Consider the following 22,111-nt stretch of genomic DNA (forward strand, 5'->3'; position numbering starts at 1 on the left):
TTTCATTACTTTTAGGCTTACTATCCTCCTCAAATAAATTTTCAGGAACAATCCAATCAAAATTCTTTTCTAGTGCCTCATGCATTCCTAAGAGCTTATAAGGTATTGGTACTTTAATCTCCCCCTCACAATTAAATTTATTAGTGCACTTTAGTCTATCTCTTTCCATCTTTTCAAGGTCATTTTCAAAATTGGTATAAAAGTCAAGCATCTTATGTTTAATAAAGACTTTTCTAGCTTCTCTAGCTACATCACCAAATTCTTTAAGAAGGGTTTCTAAAACAAAATCTCTCTTTTCTCCTACTTCCATATCAGAGAGTGTAAGAAACATATGTTGCATTATAGGGTTAAGATTAACAAATCTAGCTTCCAACATGTGTACTAAAGAGGCAGTAGCAATTTCATAAGTAGGAGCAAGTTCTACCAAGTGTCTATCTTCAAAATCTTTAACTGTACTAACATGAGTGAAAAATTCTTCTATATTATCTCTTCCAATGATAGACCCACGCCCTACTGATATATCTTTCAAAGTGAACTTAGGGGAAAGCATGATGAAATAAACAAAAAGTAAATAAAGTAAATGCAAGTAACTAATTTTTTGTGTTTTTGATATAAAGAAAGCAAACAAAACAGAAAATAAAATAAAGTAAAGCAAGACAATAAACAAAGTAAAGAGATTGGATGTGAGAGACTCCCCTTGCAGCGTGTCTTAATCTCCCCGGCAACGGCGCCAGAAAAAGAGTTGCTAGCGTGCAGTTGACGTGGGAGTTAGAAATCTCCGTGGTGTAACTTTTCTTCAGGTCCCCGACAACGGCGCCAGAAAAATAGCTTGATAACGTGTGAACCACACGTCCGTTGGGAACCCCAAGAGGAAGGTGTGATGCGTACAGCAACAAGTTTTCCCTCAGTAAGAAAACAAGGTTATCGAACCAGTAGGATATGAAGGCCAGGTGAAGGTTGTTGGTGAAGGAGTGTAGTGCGGCGCAACACCAGGGATTCCGGCGCCAACGTGGAACCTGCACAACACAATCAAAATACTTTGCCCCAACTTAACAGTGAGGTTGTCAATCTCGCCGGCTTGCTGTAAACAAAGGATTAAAACGTATGGTGTGGAGAATGATGTTTGTTTGCAAAGAACAGCAGAGAACAATGATTGCAGTAGATTGTATTTCAGATGTAAAAGAATGGACCGGGGTCCACAGTTCACTAGTGGTGTCTCTCCAATAAGATAAATAGCATGTTGGGTGAACAAATTACAGTTGGGCAATTGACAAATAGAGAGGGCATAGCAATGCACATACATATCATGATGGCTAATATGGGATTTACTTAGGGCATTACGACAAAGAACATAGACCGCTATCCAGCATGCATCTATGCCTAAAAAGTCCACCTTCGGGTTAGCATCCGCACCCCTTCCAGTATTAAGTTGCAAACAACAGACAATTGCATTAAGTACTGTGCGTAATGTAAACAATACAAATATCCTTAGACAAAGCATTGTTGTTTTATCCCTAGTGGCAACAACACATCCATAACCTTAGAACTTTCTCACACATCGTCCTGCATTCAATGGAGGCATGAACCCACTATCGAGCATAAATACTCCCTCTTGGAGTCACAAGTATCAACTTGGCCAGAGCCTCTACTAGCAATGGAGAGCATGCAAGATCATAAACAACACATATATGATAGATCAATAATCAACTTGACATAGTATTCCATATTCATCGGATCCCAACAAACACAACATGTAGCATTACAAATAGATGATCTTGATCATGATAGGCAGCTCACAAGATCTAAACATGATAGCACAAGAGGAGAAGACAACCATCTAGCTACTGATATGGACCCATAGTCCAAGGATGAACTACTCACGCATCAGTCCGGAGGCGGGCATGGTGATGTAGAGTCCTCCGGATGATGATTCCCCTCTCCGACAGGGTGCCGGAGGCGATCTCCTGAATCCCCCGAGATGGGATTGGCGGTGGCGGCGTCTTTGGAACTTTTCTCGTATCGTGGCTCTCGGTAATAGGGTTTTCACGACGGAGAGAATAAATAGGCGAAGGGGTAGAGTCAGGGGACGCTCGAGGGGCCCACCCCATAGGGCGGCGCGCCCCCCTCTTGGTCGCGCCGCCAGGTGGTGTGGGGCCCCCTCGGCTCCTCTCCGTCTCTCCTTCGGTGTTCTGGAACAATCCGTGGAAAATAAGGCCGTGGGATTTTGTTTCGTCCAATTCCGAGAATATTTCCTGTGTAAGATTTCTGAAAACAAAAACAGCAGAAAACAGGAACTGGCGCTTCGGCATCTAGTTAATAGGTTAGTGCCGGAAAATGCATAAAAAATGATATAAAGTGTATATTAAACATGTGAGTATTGTCATAAAACTAGCATGGAACATAAGAAATTATAGATACGTTTGAGACGTATCAGGCGTCCCCAGAAACATGGTTACCGCTCAACAAGCAACTTATAAGAAATAAGATACATAAGCGACATATTCTTTACTACAATAGTTTTTAGGCTACTTTCCCATGAGCTATGTATTGCAAAGACAAGGAATAAATTTTTTAAAGGTAGCACACAAGCTATTTACTTGGAATGGCAGAAAAATACCACATAGTAGGTAGTTACGGTGGACACAAATGGCATAAGTTTTGGCTCAAGGTTTTGGATGCACGAGAAGCATTCCCTCTCAGTACAAGGCTTTGGCTAGCAAGGTTGTTTGACGCAAACACAAGTATGAACCGGTACAACAAAACTTACATAAGAACATATTGTAAGCATTATAAGACTCTACACTGTCTTCCTTGTTGCTCAAACACTTTTACCAGAAAATATCTAGACCTTAGAGAGACCAATCATGCAAACCAAATTTCAACAAGCTCTACGGTAGTTCTCCACTAATAGGTTTAAACCACATGATGCAAGAGCTTAAACATGATCTATTTGAGAGCTCAAAACAATTGCCAAGTATCAAATTATTCAAGACAATATACCAATTATCACATGAAGCATTTTCTGTTTCCAACCAAATAGCAATAAGTGCAGCAGCTTTCAGCTTTTGCCATGAACATTAAAAGTAAAACGAAGAACACAAGTGTTCAAATGAAAAAGCGGAGCGTGTCTCTCTCCCACACAAGCATGATAGGATCCGATTTATTCAGAGAACTAAGATAACAAAATGAAAAATAAAAGCACACACACGCTCCAAGTAAAGCACATATGATGTGAAGGAATAAAAATATAGATTCACTAGAGGTGACCTGATAAGTTGTTGATGAAGAAGGGGATGCCTTGGGCATCCCCAAGCTTAGATGCTTGAGTCTTCTTGAAATATGCTTGGGTGACCCACGGGGGCATCCCCAAGCTTAGACTTTTCACTCTTCTTGATCATATTATATCATCCTCCTCTCTTGATCCTTGAAAACTTCCTTCACACCAAACTCAAAACAATCTCATTAGAGGGTTAGTGCATAATCAAAAATTCACATGTTCAGCGAGGACACAATCATTCCCAACACTTCTGGACATTACCCAAAGTTACTGAAATTTAATGGAGCAAAGAAATCCACTCAAACACAGTAAAAGAGGCAATGCGAAATAAAAGGTAGAATCTGTCAAAACAGAACAGTCCGTAAAGACAAATTTTTTCGAGGCACTTAACATGCTCGATCAGATGAAGAAGCTCAAATTGAATGAAAGTTGCGTACATATCTGAGTATTACTCATGAATTTTTGCAGATTTTTTAGACTCTCCTACAGAGAGATCAACTCAAATTCGTGACAGCCAAAAATCTGTTTCTGTGCAGAAATCCAAATCTAGTATCAACTTTACTATCAAAGAATTTACTTGGCACAAAAATGCAATAAAATAAAGATAAGGAGAGGTTGCTACAGTAGTAACAACTTCCAAGACACAACAAAATAGTAGCAAAATAAAAGCATGGGTTATCTCCCAAGAAGTGCTTTCTTTATAGCCATTAAGATGGGCTCAGCAATTTTAATGATGCTCTCGCAAGAAATAAGAGTTGAAGCAAAAGAGAGCATCAAAAGCAAATAAGAAACACTTTTAAGTCTAACCCACTTCCTATGAAAAGGAATCTTGTACACAAATAAATTCATGAAGAACAAAGTGACAAGCATAGGAAGATAAAACATGAGTAACTTCAAAATTTTCAGCATGTAGAGAGGTGTTTTAGTACCATGAAAATTTATACAACCATATTTTTCTCTCTCATAATAATTTCCAATAGCATCATCAACAAACTCAACAATATAACTATCACATAAAGCATTCTTATTCACATGCATAAAAGTATCATTACTCTCCACATAAGCATAATTAATTTTATTAGTAATAGTGGGAGTAAAACTATCACAACCATCATTGTAATCATCATAAATTGCAGGCATGGTATAATCATAATAAACTTTATCCTCCATAGTAGGTGGCACCAAAATACCACTATCATTATAATCATCATAAATGGGAGGCAAAGTATCATCAAAGAAAATTTTCAGCTAAAAACTTGGGGGACTAAAAATATCACAACCAACTTCCCCAAGCTTAAATTCTTCCATAGCATTAGCAATAATAGTGTTCAAAGAGTTCATGCTAATAACATTGCAACAACTATTTTGCAAACAAAGTTCCATGGGTTTTTTAATTCTCTCTTCAAACACATCATGTCCTAATTCAATATAAAGTTCATAAAGATCTCTATTTTTTTGATGTTTTCCATTAAGCCTAACTAGTGAAATAAAAACAAGAAACAAAAAGATGCAATTGCAGGATCTAAAGAAGATAGCTTCGAGCACTCACACACCGGCAACAGTGCTAGGAAATAGCTTAGTAGTCGGAGGATGTGAATACCTTTTACCTTACCTCCATCACTGCAAGAATCGCGCTTTAAAATAGCTTGATGTCTACGCACGCTTCTATTCCTGTAGACAGTGTTGGGCATCCAAGAGCAGAGGTTTGTAGAACAACAGCAAGTTTCCCTTAAGTGAATCACCCAAGGTTTATCGAACTCAGGGAGGTAGAGGTCAAAGATATCCCTCTCAAGCAACCCTGCAATTAAGACACAAGAAGTCTCTTGTGTCCCCAACACACCTAATACACTTGTCAGATGTATAGGTGCACTAGTTTGGCATAAAGATAGTGAAATAAAAGTAATATGGATGATTGTAAGTAGTAATTGCAATCTGAAATAAAAATGGCAGCAAGCGAACATGTAGCAGAACTTGTTGGAAATGGTGTTTCAATGCTTAGAAACAAGGCCTAGGGATCATACTTTCACTAGTGGACACTCTCAACAATGATCACATAACTGAATAAATAAATGCTACTCTCTAACACTGTCTTGTTGGATAACAAACACCATTCATTGTGTAGGGCTACAAAAGCACACCTCAAGCCGGAGTGAACAAGCTCCACAACTTCATAAAGGAACCACACACGATGCGCACACTGTCGCCATCACACCGTGGAGAGTGAATCCGGAGTTCATATTAAAGTAACCTCTAGAGTGCATAATAGACCGTTGCAATTTAGACCGAGTACTAACATAGCATACACACTGTCACCAATAGCTATGAAAGGGGGAATAGATCACATCAATACTATCATAGTAATAGTTAACTTCATAATCTACAAGAGATTACAATCATAACCTATGCCAAGTACTAAATGATGAACACACTGTCAACTTTACATCATGGAGGAGGAATAGACTACTTTAATAACATCACTAGAGTAGCACATAGATTAATAGTGATACAAAGCTTATGATCACATAAAGATCACACCATGGGAGAGAGATGAACCACATAGCTACCGGTAGAGCCCTCAGCCTCGGGGGAGAACTACTCCCTCCTCATCATGGGAGACAGCAACGGCGATGAAGATGGCGGTGGTGTCGATGAAGATGACTTCCGGGGGCACTTCCCCGTCCCGGCGGCGTGCCGGAACAGAGATTATGTCCCCCGAAACTTGTCTTCGCGATGGCGGCGGCTACGGAACTCTTCGTGAAATATCGTCGACTATGTTAGGGTTTTCGGAGACGGAGGAATATATAGGCGAAAGGGCGATGTCGGTGGAGTCTCGAGGGGCCCACCCCATATGGTGGCGCGGCCAGGGGTGGGGCCGCGCCCCCCTAGGGTTTGGCCGCCTCGTGGCTCCTCTTTGTCTCCTCTTCGGTGTTCTGGAAGCCTTCGTGGAAAATAAGACCGTGGGCTTTTGTTTCGTCCAATTCTGAGAATATTTCCGGTGTAGGATTTCTGAAACCAAAAACAGCAGAAAACAGGAACTGACGCTTCGGCATCTTGTTAATAGTTTAGTCCCGGAGAATGCATAAAAATGATATAAAGTGTATATAAAACATGTAGGTATTGTCATAAAACTAGCATGGAACATTAGAAATTATAGATACGTTGGAGGACGTATCAGCCAGCTGGGCACATGTCCTAGTTTTTTAAAAAAAAACTGCAAAAACAAGTTACTAGAAGTAGTCGAGACAAGCGCACGCAATTAATAAATTATTGGTAGCGAGGCGAGCGCGCACGCGACTAGTACCTGTCATACTAGTCGCGTGCAGGGTTAGCACACGGCTGGTAGGGCCTTACCACTGGCGAGGGGCCAGCGACTGGTAGTCAAAAATGGCACGCGACTGGTACGCGCCATGGCGTGGATGACGCGCAGATCGAAGACGATGGCGACGTTGTCGATGATGTCCCACGCGATGGTGGCGAAGACGATCCAAGGGATGCGGCCGTGATAGCCTACCGAGGAAGGCGCAACAGCCAGCCAAGGGCCACGATAAACTACCATTGAGGTTGCGACAGCCTGCCGAGGCAGGCGCGGCAGCGACGGAGGGAGGTGCACGTGCGCGGTGTAAAACGTCAATGCCGATGTCGGAGTAGAGGCGCACGAAGATGATGGCGGTGGGCGAGTCAATCCGATCTATGATCGGTAAAATCAAAAAAACGCCGGTCGAGTGACCGGCGGACAAAAAGAAAACCAATCTACAGATTGGAAAAGAAGAGATGTCAGGACAGCCGATCAACCGATCGGCGGACGAACACTCATACGGGTTGCGCAGCCCCCGGAGTAGATCATGGAAATCGATCTCTCCGGGGGCAGCGCGGCGCGGAAGCTTGTGGGGCAGCGCGGCGCGGAAGCTTGTCCGGCGGCTAGATCAAGGAGCGTGCCGCTCTAATACCATGTAGAACTCGATAGAGAGAGATTGATGAAATATGATGGATGGTATTACATTGTGTTAGCTTTTTTTTTAAAATAAACCATAATATATTACACATTTGCACGTCACACAAGTACATCATATAACAACCATACAATGAAACGTATTCATTCATACACACGCGCCAGTACGCAGGGAAACACACACGTACGAGACCGGCCCTACTGTAACTGCAGGACGCAAGAAACTGAAGATATGGAGACGGACACACATTAACACGCACTGGGAAGGTCGTTACGAAGCCGGCATGCATGCACGCATGCAAACAAACCGTACCCTTGTCTACGCGACGACGGGGACAAAGGGCGTGGCGAGGAGCATCAGCGGCGTGCGGCGGCGCACGCCAAGGCCAGGCGCCTCCTCCATGTCCACCTCGGCGACCCCCTCTGGCAGTGACCAGTCGAAGTGGTAGAGCAGGGTGACGAGGGCGAGCTCCATGCTGGCCAGCCCGTAGTTGAACCCGGGGCACATCCTACGGCCAGCGCCGAAAGGGAGGAACTCGTAGTTGCTGCCGGTGAAGTCCACGGTGCCGTCCTCGAACCGCTCTGGCTGGAACTCCTCGGCGTCATCCCAATACCTGGGGTCCCGCCCGATGGCCCACGCGTTGATCACCACACGCGACTTGGCCGGGATCGTGTACCCTTCTAGCTCGCACACGTCGATGCTCTCTCGGGGCACCAGCAGCGGCGCCGGCGGGTGCAGCCGCAGCGCCTCCTTGATCACCAGCTTTAGGTACCGAAGCTCGCTTGCCTGCAAGTTGGCCTCCGTCACCACGGTCTTGCCCTTGAACGCCTCACGAATCTTCCCCTGCAGCTTCTCCATCACCGCCGGGTCCCGCATCATCCCCCACTCCATCGCCGACGCCGACGTCCCTGTCCCGCCAGCGAACATGTCTAGGATGATGGCCTTGATCTTGCTGTTGTCGAGGTGGAAACCGAAGCCACCTTTCCCCTGCAGGCCGATGAGCACATCCGTGAGGTTCTCATCCACGTTCTCGGTGGCGCCGGCCTTGATCTTCTCGGCGCGGGCGACGTTCCGCTCATTGATGATCTCTTCTAGGATGGTGTCCACTGTCGTGTGGATGCCGTTGAGGCTGCGTTTCATGCCGGTGATGGTGGCTAGCACGGTGGTCAATGTCGGGAACAGGTCGGGGATGTTGAAGCCGCTCGCCAAGCCCACACCGGACTTGATGGCTGCCATGAACTCCGCCGCGTTCTTCCTCTTCTTCCCGAATGTCGCCCGTGCAACAATGCTGTTGGTAATGCTGTGGAACATCACGCTTAGATTCACCGGTGTTGACGGCCCCGCCGCGCGAATCTGCTCCACCCGTATCCCCACCTGCAGGCACATGCGATCCAGCGACTAAATTAATCCCTGTTCATTAATCTAGATGTAATCCACAAAGATTAAAACATGTGTAAGGGCAAGAGCATGTACAATAGAGAGTGCACGTCTTTTTTAGCAGCTCACATCATCTAGAGAAGAAAATAAATATAAGTGATATAATACATTTTTTTAATTATCTCTAGCAGTTAAAAGAATTAATTTAATTTTAGTAGAAAATTGTGTTGATAAAAAAGACATAATATAATGGAGGAAATAGTCTTTTTTATTTTCTAAGTGATGATTCCGTAGCTAGGGGAAGCCGACCTTCTTGATTTTCAATTATCTAGCTCAGTGGCCCTCACAAATGTAAGGGCATCATCTTTAATTTATATTTCCTCCCCTCCCTTCCTAAATTTAAGCCATATAGTTTCTGGCACGAAAATTAAAGAACATATATTTAGAAAAAAATTACACCATGTTTGGCTAGGTTTAACCGTAGAAAATTGAGATGAGCTAATAGAGGACTTTGCAGAAGATAAGGAAACCAAATTAAATCCCTAAAATTATTGTCCATACAAGCGGAATAACGCAATACACCTTATATTCTGGATTTTTTTTCTCAAAGTAGTACTTCATCCAATCCATAATAAGTGTCGTGTTTTTGTTCATTTTTAGTCAAATTTAAATTAAAACTACAACACTTTATTATAAATTGGAGAAAGTAATATATTAATTATCTTATTGAAATGGAATTTTCTCTTACCCTCTTTGTGGAAAATAAAATATGGTTCATAAAATCAGAGGAAATTTTCTTATATAAATATTTATTTGTGAATGAAATATGTAAAAATGTCTAGTAAATAATATATATATGGACATTTATATGTGCCATTAGGATTAATATGGTTCTAGTGACAACAAATTTCATGGTCAATAAAAAACATGGAAAGCTTAATTTAATCATCTTTAGTTTGTGGGCGAATAATTACTACCACATTGTTCCGACCATTTCGATATTAAACATGAAATGGTGATATCAAGGTGTAAATTCTAACATGGAATTTACCAATCTCTATTGTTCTAAATCAAACTTAAAATCGTAAGCAATAATCACAAATTTCAAAAGTGTATGTGTTTTAGGTGTTGTTTCCCAGGTGTACATAGTAGGAATATACACCTTTAGAACAAGAAATTGGACTCCACCGTGAGATCTGTAGTTCTGTACTGAAATTTATGGATGAAATGAAGATGTGAGGAATTTGTTGACTTCAACAAATTAGCTTGGCAGAGTTACTTCTCGGGAATTATTTTTGTTCCAAAATGTCTTATTAGATACCTGAATGATGTATGCCTTATAAGCTCTTCCCTAAAATATTTTTTAAATTACTCTTATCAATATTTGTTCTGTCCGATCAAGCTTTTTATACTTCTCTTCTGTTGTAAAATTTAGTTTCGTAATTTCCCCTTATAAATATTCTAGTTACGGAGTTTTTTTGATTAGAAATTTTAGTAGTGTACATTTTCGTGCACACTCAACATGAACTGTTAATTTCATGCAAATCACTACGTTTAATTAGAACATCTCACAGAATGTAAATACATGCAAAATTGCAAATGCGTCAATTGAATATTGGACAAGACTACATAGCGGCGCCGCACGGACGCTTTAGCTGTGCGGCGGATTCTCATCCTAATTAGTTTGTATGCATGCAGTGACATGTGGGATTACATCATATAGATTCCTCTAAATGTATAAATTTTAAAAATCTTTATCTCTCAAACCGCTAATCCGTTTGAAAATCTGTTTTCACCGTGGGGTTAGTCGTAATGAGATCTTCGAAAGAAGATTCCATGTTGGTATGTTTTGAGAAGAAAAAAATTCTTCAGTAATTGCCCGATTATTAACACTAAGCTGCCAGATTATTCACTATGTAACTACCAGATTGTATTAATTTGGTTCGTAGATTCATGTATGTCATTCTATATTAGTGTAAAGCTCTATCATACCTAATTTAAGTGGAATGATACCATCTCTCAGGTTTTAGAGACACTTGAATACTCATTCATTAGCTCTGCATATCATTGCAATAGTAAAAAATGGGTTACAAAATTACACAATAACCATGTAAAATTATTGTAGAAATTATTCCTTACTAATCTGGAAAATATATTACTATAACCTGGCAACTCGTGTGACAATTCATGTGACGTAGAAAAGCATAGCCACACCACACAATTGGTGTGCATATTAATGCAATGTCTAGAAAAAACATGTAAAATGTTATTTTCATAACCATGAACAATTATCTCTACTATATTAAATGCCTAGAGGTGGTGAGATGGTTGGTACGTCCAGCCTCTCCCATCCCGCATCTAGCATCCCGCAAAGCAGCTATTCGTGTATAGGCAAAAAAAAAACAACGGATGAAAAAAACAGCAAAAATAAACCGAAAATAACAACTGCCGCAACCCACGCACTCACGGCTCATCCAATCACCCCACATCCCTCAGCCACCACAGCAGTTGATGACTTGATGTGCCCTCCGCGATGGCAGGTGAGCAGGCCTTCCAATTGTGATTTCGTCGCCGTCGCTCCCGATGCCTCCTTTGCCCACATCCTGCTGGTGCTCGCCGTGGGCGGCCGACGCAGGAAGAACCGCCACCGCCTCCGTACGGCCGAAAGAAAGGATCTCCGAGCCGCTCAAGCTCTTGTGGGCCCTCTTCCTGCTGCTTTCGGTCCTAGCCATCGCCGTCGGCCACTGGAAGATCCCAGGTCTCGATTTTGTGAGGGACGGTGTCCAGTGTCCATGAGTTGAAGCCTGTAGAAAGTGAGTTGCAGGTCACCGTTGCTCCCCGGGTTGCCCCTGTCGCGAAGTTGCCGATTGGACGCTGGGAAATTGAGGGAGAAGGAAAAGTTCTGGACCGGCGACCTCGGTTGAGGTCAGATAGGCGCGGCCGTGCTCTGGTTCGTGAAGATTGCGCTCGCGTTCCCCGCAGCAGACATTCACGCCGAGAGATTGTAGAGGGCTGCTCTCAAATCCGGGATCTACAGTTTGTTGTTTGGTACTCTCCCTTTTATCCACTTTAATGTTTCTGGTTATTTATTTTTGGGTCACGTTGTTTGCTTGAGTTAGCGTTGGCAGGTGATCATCATATCTGATGTACTTCTCATGGTATATGCCACTCCATACAGGCTAAGGATTCATCAAATGCCGGGCTTTCTTTTCTCTCTCTCTCCATCTCTCCCGAACTCTCTGTTTCTGGTCTCTTCTTCAGCTCCTCCGGGCCGGACCGGAGCTTCTCCCGCCGGCGACGCCATGCGGCGAGGGCAAAGGGATGGCGCCGGGTTTAGATTTAGGTTTAGTTTTTGTGTAGTGTTTACCTATATGGAGTATGAGGGTAGGCTGTGGTATCCCAGCGACCAGATCCACCATACCTTGAGCTTCCTTTTCCTCGCTGTATACTGCTGGTGGCAGGCGGCGGCACTTGTGAAGACGAGGTGCAGGGTCATCCCTCCAAATAAGGTCTGCACTGGGAGATTGGAGTGGGGGATTTCTGGCCAGCCCCAGCTCGATGCGGGAGTTCTTCTCGTTGCGGTGGTGCTCCCATGGAGGGAGCCAAATGCAGCGACGTTGGAGACTCCGTGCGTCTCCCTAAATAAGGTCTGCTTTTGGGCTTTCTGCTGCTGCATTTTTTCTTCATATCTGTCTCCTCCGGCTCGTGGCGGGAGCTTGGAGTTTGATGACGGATTGGTTATCTTGGTGCGGCGGCCGAAGATCTGCCCATGCTGTTGGGTTTCGGAGATTGGTCTTGCCACTGTTTTCTCTGTATCTCACCATGGTGGTGTTGAGAAGCGAAGGCATGGTGCTGACCTTTGGCTTCAGATCCAATGGTGCTGGAGTAGTGACATGAAGTTCAGAGCTTCATTCTCGGTGGCCATTGCTTGCCTGCCGACTCAGCTGGCCTTCTGGTGGCCATCCTATTCGCCGGCAGCTTCTCCCGGCGTCTCAGCTACCTCCAGGTGGAGGCCCTCTGCAGAGTTCGATGCGGCGTTCTCCGTTTTCCCGGAGCCAAGTGGTTCTGTCCCCGGCGCCGATGAAGACGGCCACTCCCTCTGCTTCATTTGCATCAGCGGTGATAGAGGACCCGATGGCTTTTTACAACTTCTATGTAGGGTTTTTTATGTAAAATGTAGGGACCTATCTATGTGCTTATGTAAGGTCCTTACTACAAATGTACCTGCACCGCTGAATTAATGAAGTGTCCAGGCCCTTCGGGGTCTCTCCTTGTTCAAAAAAAAAAAAAAATCATCAAATGGTGACAACTTGGTGAGGTAAATTTCCTAAGAAAGTTAGTTGAGAATAGATGGGATATGATAAATCATCTGATGAAGTTCTACACGAAGTATATCTTCTTTCCGCACAACAAAAGTAAAAGTTTGCCGTTTCAAGTATTATGACTGTATGAACTGCATGTACAAACTCGGTATTCAGATAAAAATGTGTGCCTGGATTTGGAGATTTGGAAGTGCCGCGTTAGATGATTTAGGGCTTGGAGAAACATATAGAATTGACTTTTAGGAGCAAACTGATGAAGTATGATGTTTATAACTTCTGACATGTATATCATTCCATCACTCACGTTGTTTACTGTACGACAAGATGTAGTTTCTCTCGAGACTGCTATTAGCTTGGTTTCCCAAACTGAAAAGAACGCCTTCATGTAGTTATTTTGACATGAAAAGATAGTGTTAAAAATATTTGATGTGCTATTCAAACTCATGCTGAGGCACATGTCAATGGGCTGAATGTTTCTATTGGTAAAATCAATGATCACTTTGATGCTTAACAATTTGGAGACCTTAGCTCTGAATTCTTCTTGTAAATTTGTAGATATTTTTGATGGGTAACAAATTCAATGCTCATCTTGGAATTGAAACGACATTATGCTCGATTGTGCAAGTTCAAAAGGAGTTCTATTACAAGCAGTTTTTGCTTATTTTCTGTGGGGTTCTTTATTTGTAACGATACCTAGAATGAAGAGTTAACCGTTCCAAGCTTTCTTGTGTGGCTGAACATTGTTTCTGAAGGTTTAGACACACTGAAAAATTTAGCAAGTGTCATGCATGAGGTTTGTTTCATATGCGTCTAGCTTCGAACATTGATAACTTAACCTTATTGTTGATTTATTTATTTATTTCAAAGCTAAAAGTTTTCATGCCTTTTGCTCAATGAGCTCTTCTCTGTGTTAATGCTTTAGCACTACTTCCCCTTCACTCCCAATTAATAAGAGCCATTCATTTTCAAAAGAATTAGCAGGAATACTATCAGTTTTGAAAAGGAGAAGAGAGAAGACGGGAGGACCAAGGTGCCTCGTCCTATACTGATGTGCTACTGTTGTTACACTAGCGAGTGGCGATGGGATCTGCCTCTATTACTTTACTGGATCGGCTGACTGACTGGCGATGGAGGTGCATCTGTTGACTTAAATTTCTTCTATCAATAGTTAGTTTTAAAATCTGTTCTGTAAGAAAAAACATAAATATCTAAAATTCCATGCCACTGGACCATACGTAGTGGAATTGGGATATCAATACATTATAGGTACATGTGTAGGTTATTGTAAAACATAATTTATTTCAGTTGGTTCGTGTTTGCGAGGATTAGGTGCAATCATGCTTAATGTGAAAATAAGAGATTTGTATTAAGAACAAATAGTTGTCTTTTTTATGATTTTTTTTGTGTAAGAGAATGTGCATGGAACAACTGCCTCCATTGTATGATTTTGATACCTCGAAACATAGTTGCAAGTAAACTATCTCATGAGCTTTATTTATATTACTAAGCCGTGCATGTGTGTGCATATGATTGTAAAAAATGTTTCCCTGAAAAAACTGTAAAAAAAGGCTCAATAAAAAATTCTAAAAAATGTCCATGCTTTACTTTTATAATCATTGTTGTCTATATCATCTTTAAAATGTCCATGCAATTTTTTCTAATAATCACTGTTGTCTAAGGATTGCTTGTTGGAAAATAAAATAAAGTGTGTTAAATATCGCGTTCCTTTTTTCAGGTACCAAATTTTCTTTCATTATACGTGTGGTTCAGTGTAGCATTTTTTTATCTATGACTCTTAAATTGGCCAGTAGAAAGGCGTCAAATGCAGACGCTTTAAAGGAATCTTCCATGGAATAAGCTTTTAGTGTTTTAGCACAGCTCACTGGTCCTTGGTTATCACTATAGGGAAATGTTACTTCCTGGAAAGGTATCTTGCATTCATATGTCATGAATCTTCATATGGACCATCTTTGTGACACTGGCGAAAACATTCTATTTTAGTGGTATGTTTCTTCACCTTTGTTATCTATGGATTTTTGCTTCGCCAGCTGATCCTTGTTATTATCCAACAGAGGGAGCTGTTAGACTATAAACCTGAGATATATGTCATATGATAGAGAAGCAGTTAATGAATCTTTAATCAGCTGAAGGCATACTTTATGAACATTTGGAAGCTCATTGAAGGGTAAGTTTGTATTGGTTTAATCAAATTTGTACATGTCCACTTGTTTCCTGCTTTGGTTGTAATGCTTTACGTTTTTTCCTTCTCCTCAATGGCTATTTCTTGCGAATGATTTTGGACATGTGAGGACGACAAAATTCTTATACTGCTGGTTATGTCACAGTTATTTATTGTTGCTAGATTTAAAAATTCATGTGTAGGGGGCTTAAACTGATGGTAGCACTACTTATGTTAAAAATATTTTCACATACAGTTTCAGTGTCCACCCATTCCTGCCAGCCGTTTCTAGCTCATATTGATATTGTCCATCTTCCGAATTGCATATTCCATTATGTTAAAGTTTTAATACAGTATACATATATCATTCTGGATTTCAGGTCTGCTTGGTCGATGCGTTCTCTGACAATTTTAAAACGATGTGCATAGCAATTTGGTAGAATCACCTTCCAACCGCATTTGCATAATCAGAACAATGCTTATGATATAGGAGAACTTGCAGCATCCCAACTGTGCTCGCACTAGATGAGCTGAAGGTTATATCTTATGGAGTATTCTGGTGCACTATTCATATGAATAATTGGATTTTTGTAGTTATCATTTGTGTTATGTTTGTTGGATCTAAAGAACTGCATCAAAAATTAAGTTGAATCACTTCATACCATCAATTAGTAAACTCCACTTCACATAATGTCATATGCTAATTATGCGGAAGGCTTAAGGCTAAGTTTGATACAGCTCTTGGGAATGTTGAATGCCTGGAACGTAATTTCTTGGTTGCTCGGTTTCTAATACCCCGTTGGTGTAGGGCCGAGATAAACTTTTTTGGCTCCTGCATAAGAAGGGTATGATCCAAAATCAATTGTTGGACAAGTATGTCGTGGATTTTGGGATCTGAGACGTTCACATGCTACATCTTTCTAAGGCTCCCATCCCATTGAAGATAAAAAATTCCTTCGGCTTGGCTTTCATGGCGAAACTCAAGTGTTGAACGCCTTCTCGACGGTAGCTTGCTCCGTGATCCTAGATTTGAGGTTTGTGGTATTCGTGAAGCCATGATAACTTATTGTTTTTCCTCTACTGATGTAAGAGTAACTTGATTGGGCATCAGCTTCATATCTTATACGCTGGTGATGAAGATAGAAGTGTCATCGGTTAAAGATTCTTGGTAAGTTCATGTCCCTCAGCCCGTACCACATTGTTGCTATTAGTTTCCCATCATTGTAGCAACAAAACTGAGCTCCCTTTTTTTTGCATTATGTGGTTTCATTGTAATAGAAATGGTTTTGTTCATGTAATTTAGATGTTTTTATCACTTTGAATACAAAGCTGGGTTGTATTGCTCCTGCTTTTCTAGAAATAGTATTGTTACAAATAATATTTGTTAAGACATTTTATTTTGTTCTAATGGAGGCCGCAGCTTAATGTTCTAATTGGTATGCTCTTGGTTCATTTGCATTCGGTTGGGGATTGTTAAGTTCAATTGTTTCTTTTTGCAAGATGCATGTATACTGAATGCTATCAGCAGTACACGCAAGGGCATGGTAATTCCAGAGGAGAAGCCCATTTTAGACTGAAGGCAGAGCAAAAAGAAGCTTATCATGTTGCTCCCTCGCCTTTGATGATATGGAAGCTGGAAATTCGGCCCTTCCTTCAGTACAAAATTATTTTGATGTTGATTGACATTGCTTTCTCACGTTCCACACACACACATACAAACACATATTTTTACCATATAATTTAGTTATTATAGCACCACATCAGATATTTATCTTAATATAAGTGGAGAGGAGATGGCGGTGGAAATATCACATCATTGTCACAATAAAAAATAATCTAGCCATCGAGTTTTCTATGCATACACATTTAATTAGTTTTAAATTTATATTGAGGGAACATTCAAATTTTAGCACATGGTGAGAATACTGTTGAATTATTAAGCTAATTTCTTGAGATATTATGCAATTATAATTTCTATATAAGCAGATTTTTCAAATGCATCATATTCACATAGAAGAGGAACAAAATTAGAGGAACCGTAGCAACGCACGTGCATTCAACTAGTTGTGGTAATTGCTTGATATTAATTTGGTAATTGGTGTGGCGAACAAAAAACCTTCGAAATATAGCAACAAGAAATCTTGTTTTGAAGCTCTCGTCGAGACAAATTTAGCGGTATAAACGGGTCACTAATCGGAATAACGGTTTAGAAGATACATGCTTTTTAATTTCTGAATTTGGCAATTAATGCGATGATGTCACCCATGAGATGGCAGATTCTTGCATGGGTGCATGTCTCTTTTCCTATTGGGAGCGCATGTAGAATTTTTTCCGCCGCACGGCTGAGCCATGCATGCGGTGCTTTCACGTAGATTTTCTCTTGAATATTAGGAAATATAAATGACGTGCTAAGTTGGGCAGGAATCCTTTTAATCTATTTTTCTGCAATTCAGTTGTCCTTTTAGCCTACCATATATATCCATTCGGTCTATCCAGGATCAATTATCCACCAACATCACCACGTTTCTAGTTCTAGCCAGTGTACGTGATTTCATTCTTTTTACGGTCACAGCTAGATTCCTTCAGAGATATAAGTGGTTGCATTTTTTTCTTAAAAAATAAGCCTTTTATCTTGATACGCTACTATTACTTGAACTTAAGTTAACAATAAAATTAGCATTTTTTCCTTCAAACTGTAAGGTGGCCCTTGCTTTACACGTCTGAAATCTAGGAGTCTAGTCAGTTTCTTTTATATGCAAGGTTCCGAGTCTTTGCACCTCCCATGCATGAAATTAATCCGAGAGTCCGGTCAGATTGGTTTTTTAATCTCTTTTTCAGGGTTCAGGTGGAATTTCTTCCAATCTTTACTTTGTACGTACGCCTATATTTTCTGTACTTACATGTCACTTTTAATCTCAGACATTAAAATTAGGATCAACATAATATATAATTTAAGCATATATAGACAAACGGGGTTGCTTTATTTTGCATCCCTATATTGCTTTCACTATATAATATTCTCTCATTTTCATAATGTAGTGCATATAAGATTTTTAAAAAGTCAAACGATATTTACTTTGACTAAGTTTTTTGAGAAAAATAGGATATTTACTTTGACTAAGTTTTTTGAGAAAAATATCTATATCTACCATACCAAATATATACCATATGGAAATATACATCGCGAGGAATCTAATGGTATTGACTTAGTATTCTAGATTTTGATATTTTTTCCTACATATTTCGTCAAACTTTACATTGTTTGATTTTTAAAAATTCTTATACGCAATATGGTTTTAGTAAGGTGTGAGTGGATAAATAGATAAAATATGTGGTTGCTCCCAAAAAAAAACTCCCACGTAGCACCCGCGCAGCCGTAAAAAAAGCTATGTCACCCCATTTTTTACATGCCCTAGTACACGACAGCTCTACTCATCCTCTTGCTTGTACATCTGCATTACTACAGTGGTACTCGCCAACTGCTGCCACATGCCAGTGTGCTTTACGGGTTTTGTTTAGTTCACATGATCGTTTTGTGGTACATTTGTACTTGTCTTTTCACCCCTGTTACCGTGTAATACTTGTGTTGATAGTTCAATATGAATCTGGCGTTTATGTTGCTACATTCTGTTAATTAATTAATACTCCGGCCTAAGTACAGTTAATTAGGACCTATGTAGGTATATATACGTACCTCGTCCTCCCTTATGTGGCAGAAGGAAAGCACTCGCTTGGGGCTGAGGATCTCGGCGACGCAGAGCTGGCGGAGCTTGCGCCAGTAGTCGCCAGAGGGGGAGAAGACGATGTCGGACCACTCGTAGCCCACGATCTCACCGGCGAGGAGCTTTGGCCGCGTGGCGAAGTTGGTGTCGTGTGTCTTGAGAACTAGCCGTGCCGTCTCCTTGGATGACGCCACAACCAGCGGCGTCTGCCCCATCTGCAGCATCATCAGCGGGCCGTGCACGTCGGCGAGGTCCTTCAGCGCCCGGTGCGGCAGCACATTCACCAGGTGGTGCATGCTGCCGATCACCGGCAGCTTCCATGGGCCTGGCGGCGCCCTATCGCTGACTGGGTTCAGAGCCACCTTCAGCACCTGCAGCAGCGCAACAGCTGCCGCCGCCAGCAGAACCGAAAGTAGAAACAGCTCGTCCATGGCTGTAATCAAGCTCAGTGAGCTAGCTAGCACTCTATTGAGTAGCAAGCTGGTGTGGCTGGTGTGAGTTGCTCTGCTCCTGGTAACGGGGTATATATAGGGCAAGCGGGAGAACAAGCAACAATGCTAGACCTACGAAAGAAGTCTTACGGATTAAACCCACGGACTGACATGTATGATGGTGGTTGGTGGGAGAACAAGGGCCCGAGCTGGCCACATCACGATGGTGATGCCACCCATAACGCCATGTTCCCTTTTTCTTAAAATAGCATGTATACAATTTTAGTTAAAGTCAAACTATTTGAAGTTTCCCTGAAAAAAATCTATTTGAAGTTTGACTAACTATATAGGTAAAAATATAAACATGTCTAGAATACCGAATGCACACAACATGTAAGTATATTTCACGATCATCTAAAAATATTATTTTGAGATTATAAGTATTACCATCATTTTCTATATAGTTTGACAAACTTTAAATGTTTGATTTTAAGCAGAAACTATACGCATCCTGTTTTGCAATGGAGGGAGTATGAATTTACTATCGTGATGGGTGGCCAATTGAGTAAACATCCAAACACCAGTGTGGTGGTAAACAAAGTGTCCTTCTCCAGCAGAGTGGAGTTTCAGAACTCGGCGGCATGTGAACCCGCAGCAACTCGGTCTCTCATTGGTCCAGAAATGTGAGTACGGCCCAGTACTGGAAGTGGGATTTTGCGTATCGTTGGTTAAAAGTAAAGCAAAATACATGCGCGTGGGCCCCACTTTCTAGAGGGAATGGTTAAAAAAGGCCTTGATTCTGCCACACCGTCCTGGATGGTCCGTCGCCGCTCGGCTCCATGGTCGAGCTCGCCGTCGACGCCTATGTCCCGGGACGAGGTGATGAAGGGGGCCTTGCTGGCTGCCTCGAGGTGGGCGTCGTCCGCCCCATGTCACAGGAATCGAGGAGATGGGGAGAGCCGCGACAGCCGGCGTCCATGCCGCCCGCCCCCGCACGCACATGCCTCCTCTACCTGTCATGCTGCTCGCCGCCGTCCGCGCATAGCAGCACGTCGCAGCCTGCGCATGCCGCTCCTGCCGCCGCCCGTGCCCGCGCCGACACGCGCCCGCATGGGCATGTCACCGCTCGCGCCTGTCCTCCCCGGAGGAGGCCGGAATCGACAACGACGGCGGCGCCGGCGCTCGGGCAGACGAGCTCGGTGAGGTCAATTAGGGAAGCCCGTGACGATTCCTTGTACGGGACGAACGAGGAGGCGACGACGAAGTGAGCCGTGACCCTCATCCCCTCCCACCGCGCCGTCACCAGGTTGCCCACCGTTGCCGTGTCAACCAGGACTATCCTGGCGCCGCGGCGCGCTGTGAAGGACGTGCCGGAGGCGGGACTCGATGCGCCTGATCCGGGCCGGCTCGTGGATGGGCGCGCCGGTGTACTCTTCGCGGACGAAGACCAGCATGGCGACGCGGCCGCCGTGCTTCCACGCCCTCTAGGAAGCGTCATCTGGAGTTCTGGACCAGAGCTGCAACAGCGAGAGTTCTCAGACAAGCGTAAGAGCTCGCTGCCGTCGGGGAAGTCGTACGGAACGTTGGAGCGCCCCGCGACTCCGGAAGCTCCGGCCGCCACCGTGGCCAGCCTGACGGGGCAGCCGTACGGCGCGCGTGAGGGCGGCTCAGCTCGCGAGGCTCGGGAGCAGTTGGCCACCATGCGCAGGCAGCGCAGCTCGCGCACTACGACAGCTCGCCCCGCCCCGAGCTCCGCTGCTGCCGCCACGCCCCGACCCGAGCTCCGCTGCCGCCACCTCGCCCCAATGCCGCCCTGACCAGAATCCTCTTATCCATCCACACCCGCGCGTGCACAGCAGCGGTGGTGTCGGCTGCCTCGAGGTGTGCGCGTGCACCCACGCGTGCACGGCAACGTCGCAGGCCACCGCCGCGGGCGTGCTTCGGAACTGCTCTCCGTATTCTGCGACGAGGGTGCGCTGTCCGCGCCGCCGCAGCAGCCAGCTCGCCGCCTCCCTCGGCTTCTCCACGCCCGCGCGCTTCCGCCGCGCCGCGCCGAGCCAGTCCGACGAGGAGGCGAAGGCCGCCGACGAGGACGCCGTCAACCACGCCGCCCGTCGTCGCTCTGGTCGCGCGCATGCGCCCTCCAGCTCGCCGCCCATCTCCGACCGCGGCCCCGCGTAGTCCGGCTGCGGCTGTGCCGCCTCTCCTCCCGCGCGTCCACGAGCGTGCCGCGCCTCGGCCGGCAGCTGCTCCTCTCCGCTACTTTGCCCCAGTTCCATCGTCGGTGGAGAAACAGATATGGACATGTGGTCCCGCGATGAGTACTGGCCATTGCTTCTTTTTTCATAGGCGGGTCCCACTACTGTATTCAGTTTGTATTCTAGAGTATCATCAAAACAAAAAAACATCCACGTGGACCACTGCTTTGTGCTGGACCATTTAAAACGCGCCGCGTGGGCAGAGCACATACCGCCCGGTTCAACTATGAGTCCAGGCAGCACTATCTTTGGCGTCTCATAATTAAGATCGAATTGACGGGTGTACGATCTTTGCTGCTGTGGTCCAGCCCAAAAATAAATATAAGACCATATGCGAGCAAGTATTTTTTGCCTCTCAAACTCTGGTGCTTCCTTTAAATTTCCAAATTGAAGAATCAAGTTTAGAAGTTTTGAAAGTCTTTCTCGGATGTACTAAATGATGTATCTCACAGAGGTCTAAAATCTCAATTTGGAATACTTTGTATTTTAAGTCCCACAAAAATAATAAATATGGATCTGAGTATAGTTAACGGTGATGGTTTTCGAAACTCTAATAATTATCAAATTTTATTTTTTGTGTAGTACATAATTCAAA

The 22,111-nt window shown here is 43.4% G+C and overlaps 1 protein-coding gene and 1 long non-coding RNA gene across 5 annotated transcripts; one reads left to right on the plus strand and one right to left on the minus strand.

Annotated features, from left to right (window-relative positions):
* Positions 1-7,328: 7,328 nt before the first annotated feature.
* LOC127302978 (premnaspirodiene oxygenase) lies at positions 7,329-19,339 on the minus strand. Its single transcript, XM_051333712.1, has 2 exons — positions 18,800-19,339; positions 7,329-8,601 (listed from the first exon to the last, which is right to left on the minus strand). Exons 1-2 carry the CDS (start codon positions 19,256-19,258, stop codon positions 7,546-7,548), a joined length of 1,515 nt encoding a protein of 504 aa, XP_051189672.1. The 5' UTR covers positions 19,259-19,339; the 3' UTR covers positions 7,329-7,545.
* LOC127302980 (uncharacterized) lies at positions 12,891-16,868 on the plus strand. 4 transcript variants are annotated; one of them, XR_007853216.1, is made up of 6 exons: positions 12,891-12,922; positions 13,899-14,059; positions 14,662-14,929; positions 14,999-15,111; positions 15,914-16,273; positions 16,606-16,868. It is a non-coding gene; the product is annotated as an uncharacterized lncRNA (long non-coding RNA). The 4 variants fall into 4 exon arrangements; XR_011742752.1 differs by lacking the exon at positions 16,606-16,868 and having other exon boundaries at positions 14,735-14,929; positions 15,914-16,590; XR_011742751.1 differs by lacking the exon at positions 16,606-16,868 and having other exon boundaries at positions 15,914-16,588.
* Positions 19,340-22,111: the final 2,772 nt, after the last annotated feature.

The sequence above is a fragment of the Lolium perenne genome, chromosome 4, assembly GCF_019359855.2.
Source record: "Lolium perenne isolate Kyuss_39 chromosome 4, Kyuss_2.0, whole genome shotgun sequence".
NCBI classification, from domain to species: domain Eukaryota; kingdom Viridiplantae; phylum Streptophyta; class Magnoliopsida; order Poales; family Poaceae; genus Lolium; species Lolium perenne.

Bases quoted from the DNA above. Each gene is read 5' to 3' on its own strand.
- LOC127302978 (XM_051333712.1), bottom strand. From the start codon at position 19,258: ATGGACGAGCTGTTTCTACTTTCGGTTCTGCTGGCGGCGGCAGCTGTT. The intron at 8,602-18,799 runs GTACGTATATAT...ATGTGCCTGCAG, and splicing joins GCCACATAAGGGAGGACGAG to GTGGGGATACGGGTGGAGCA.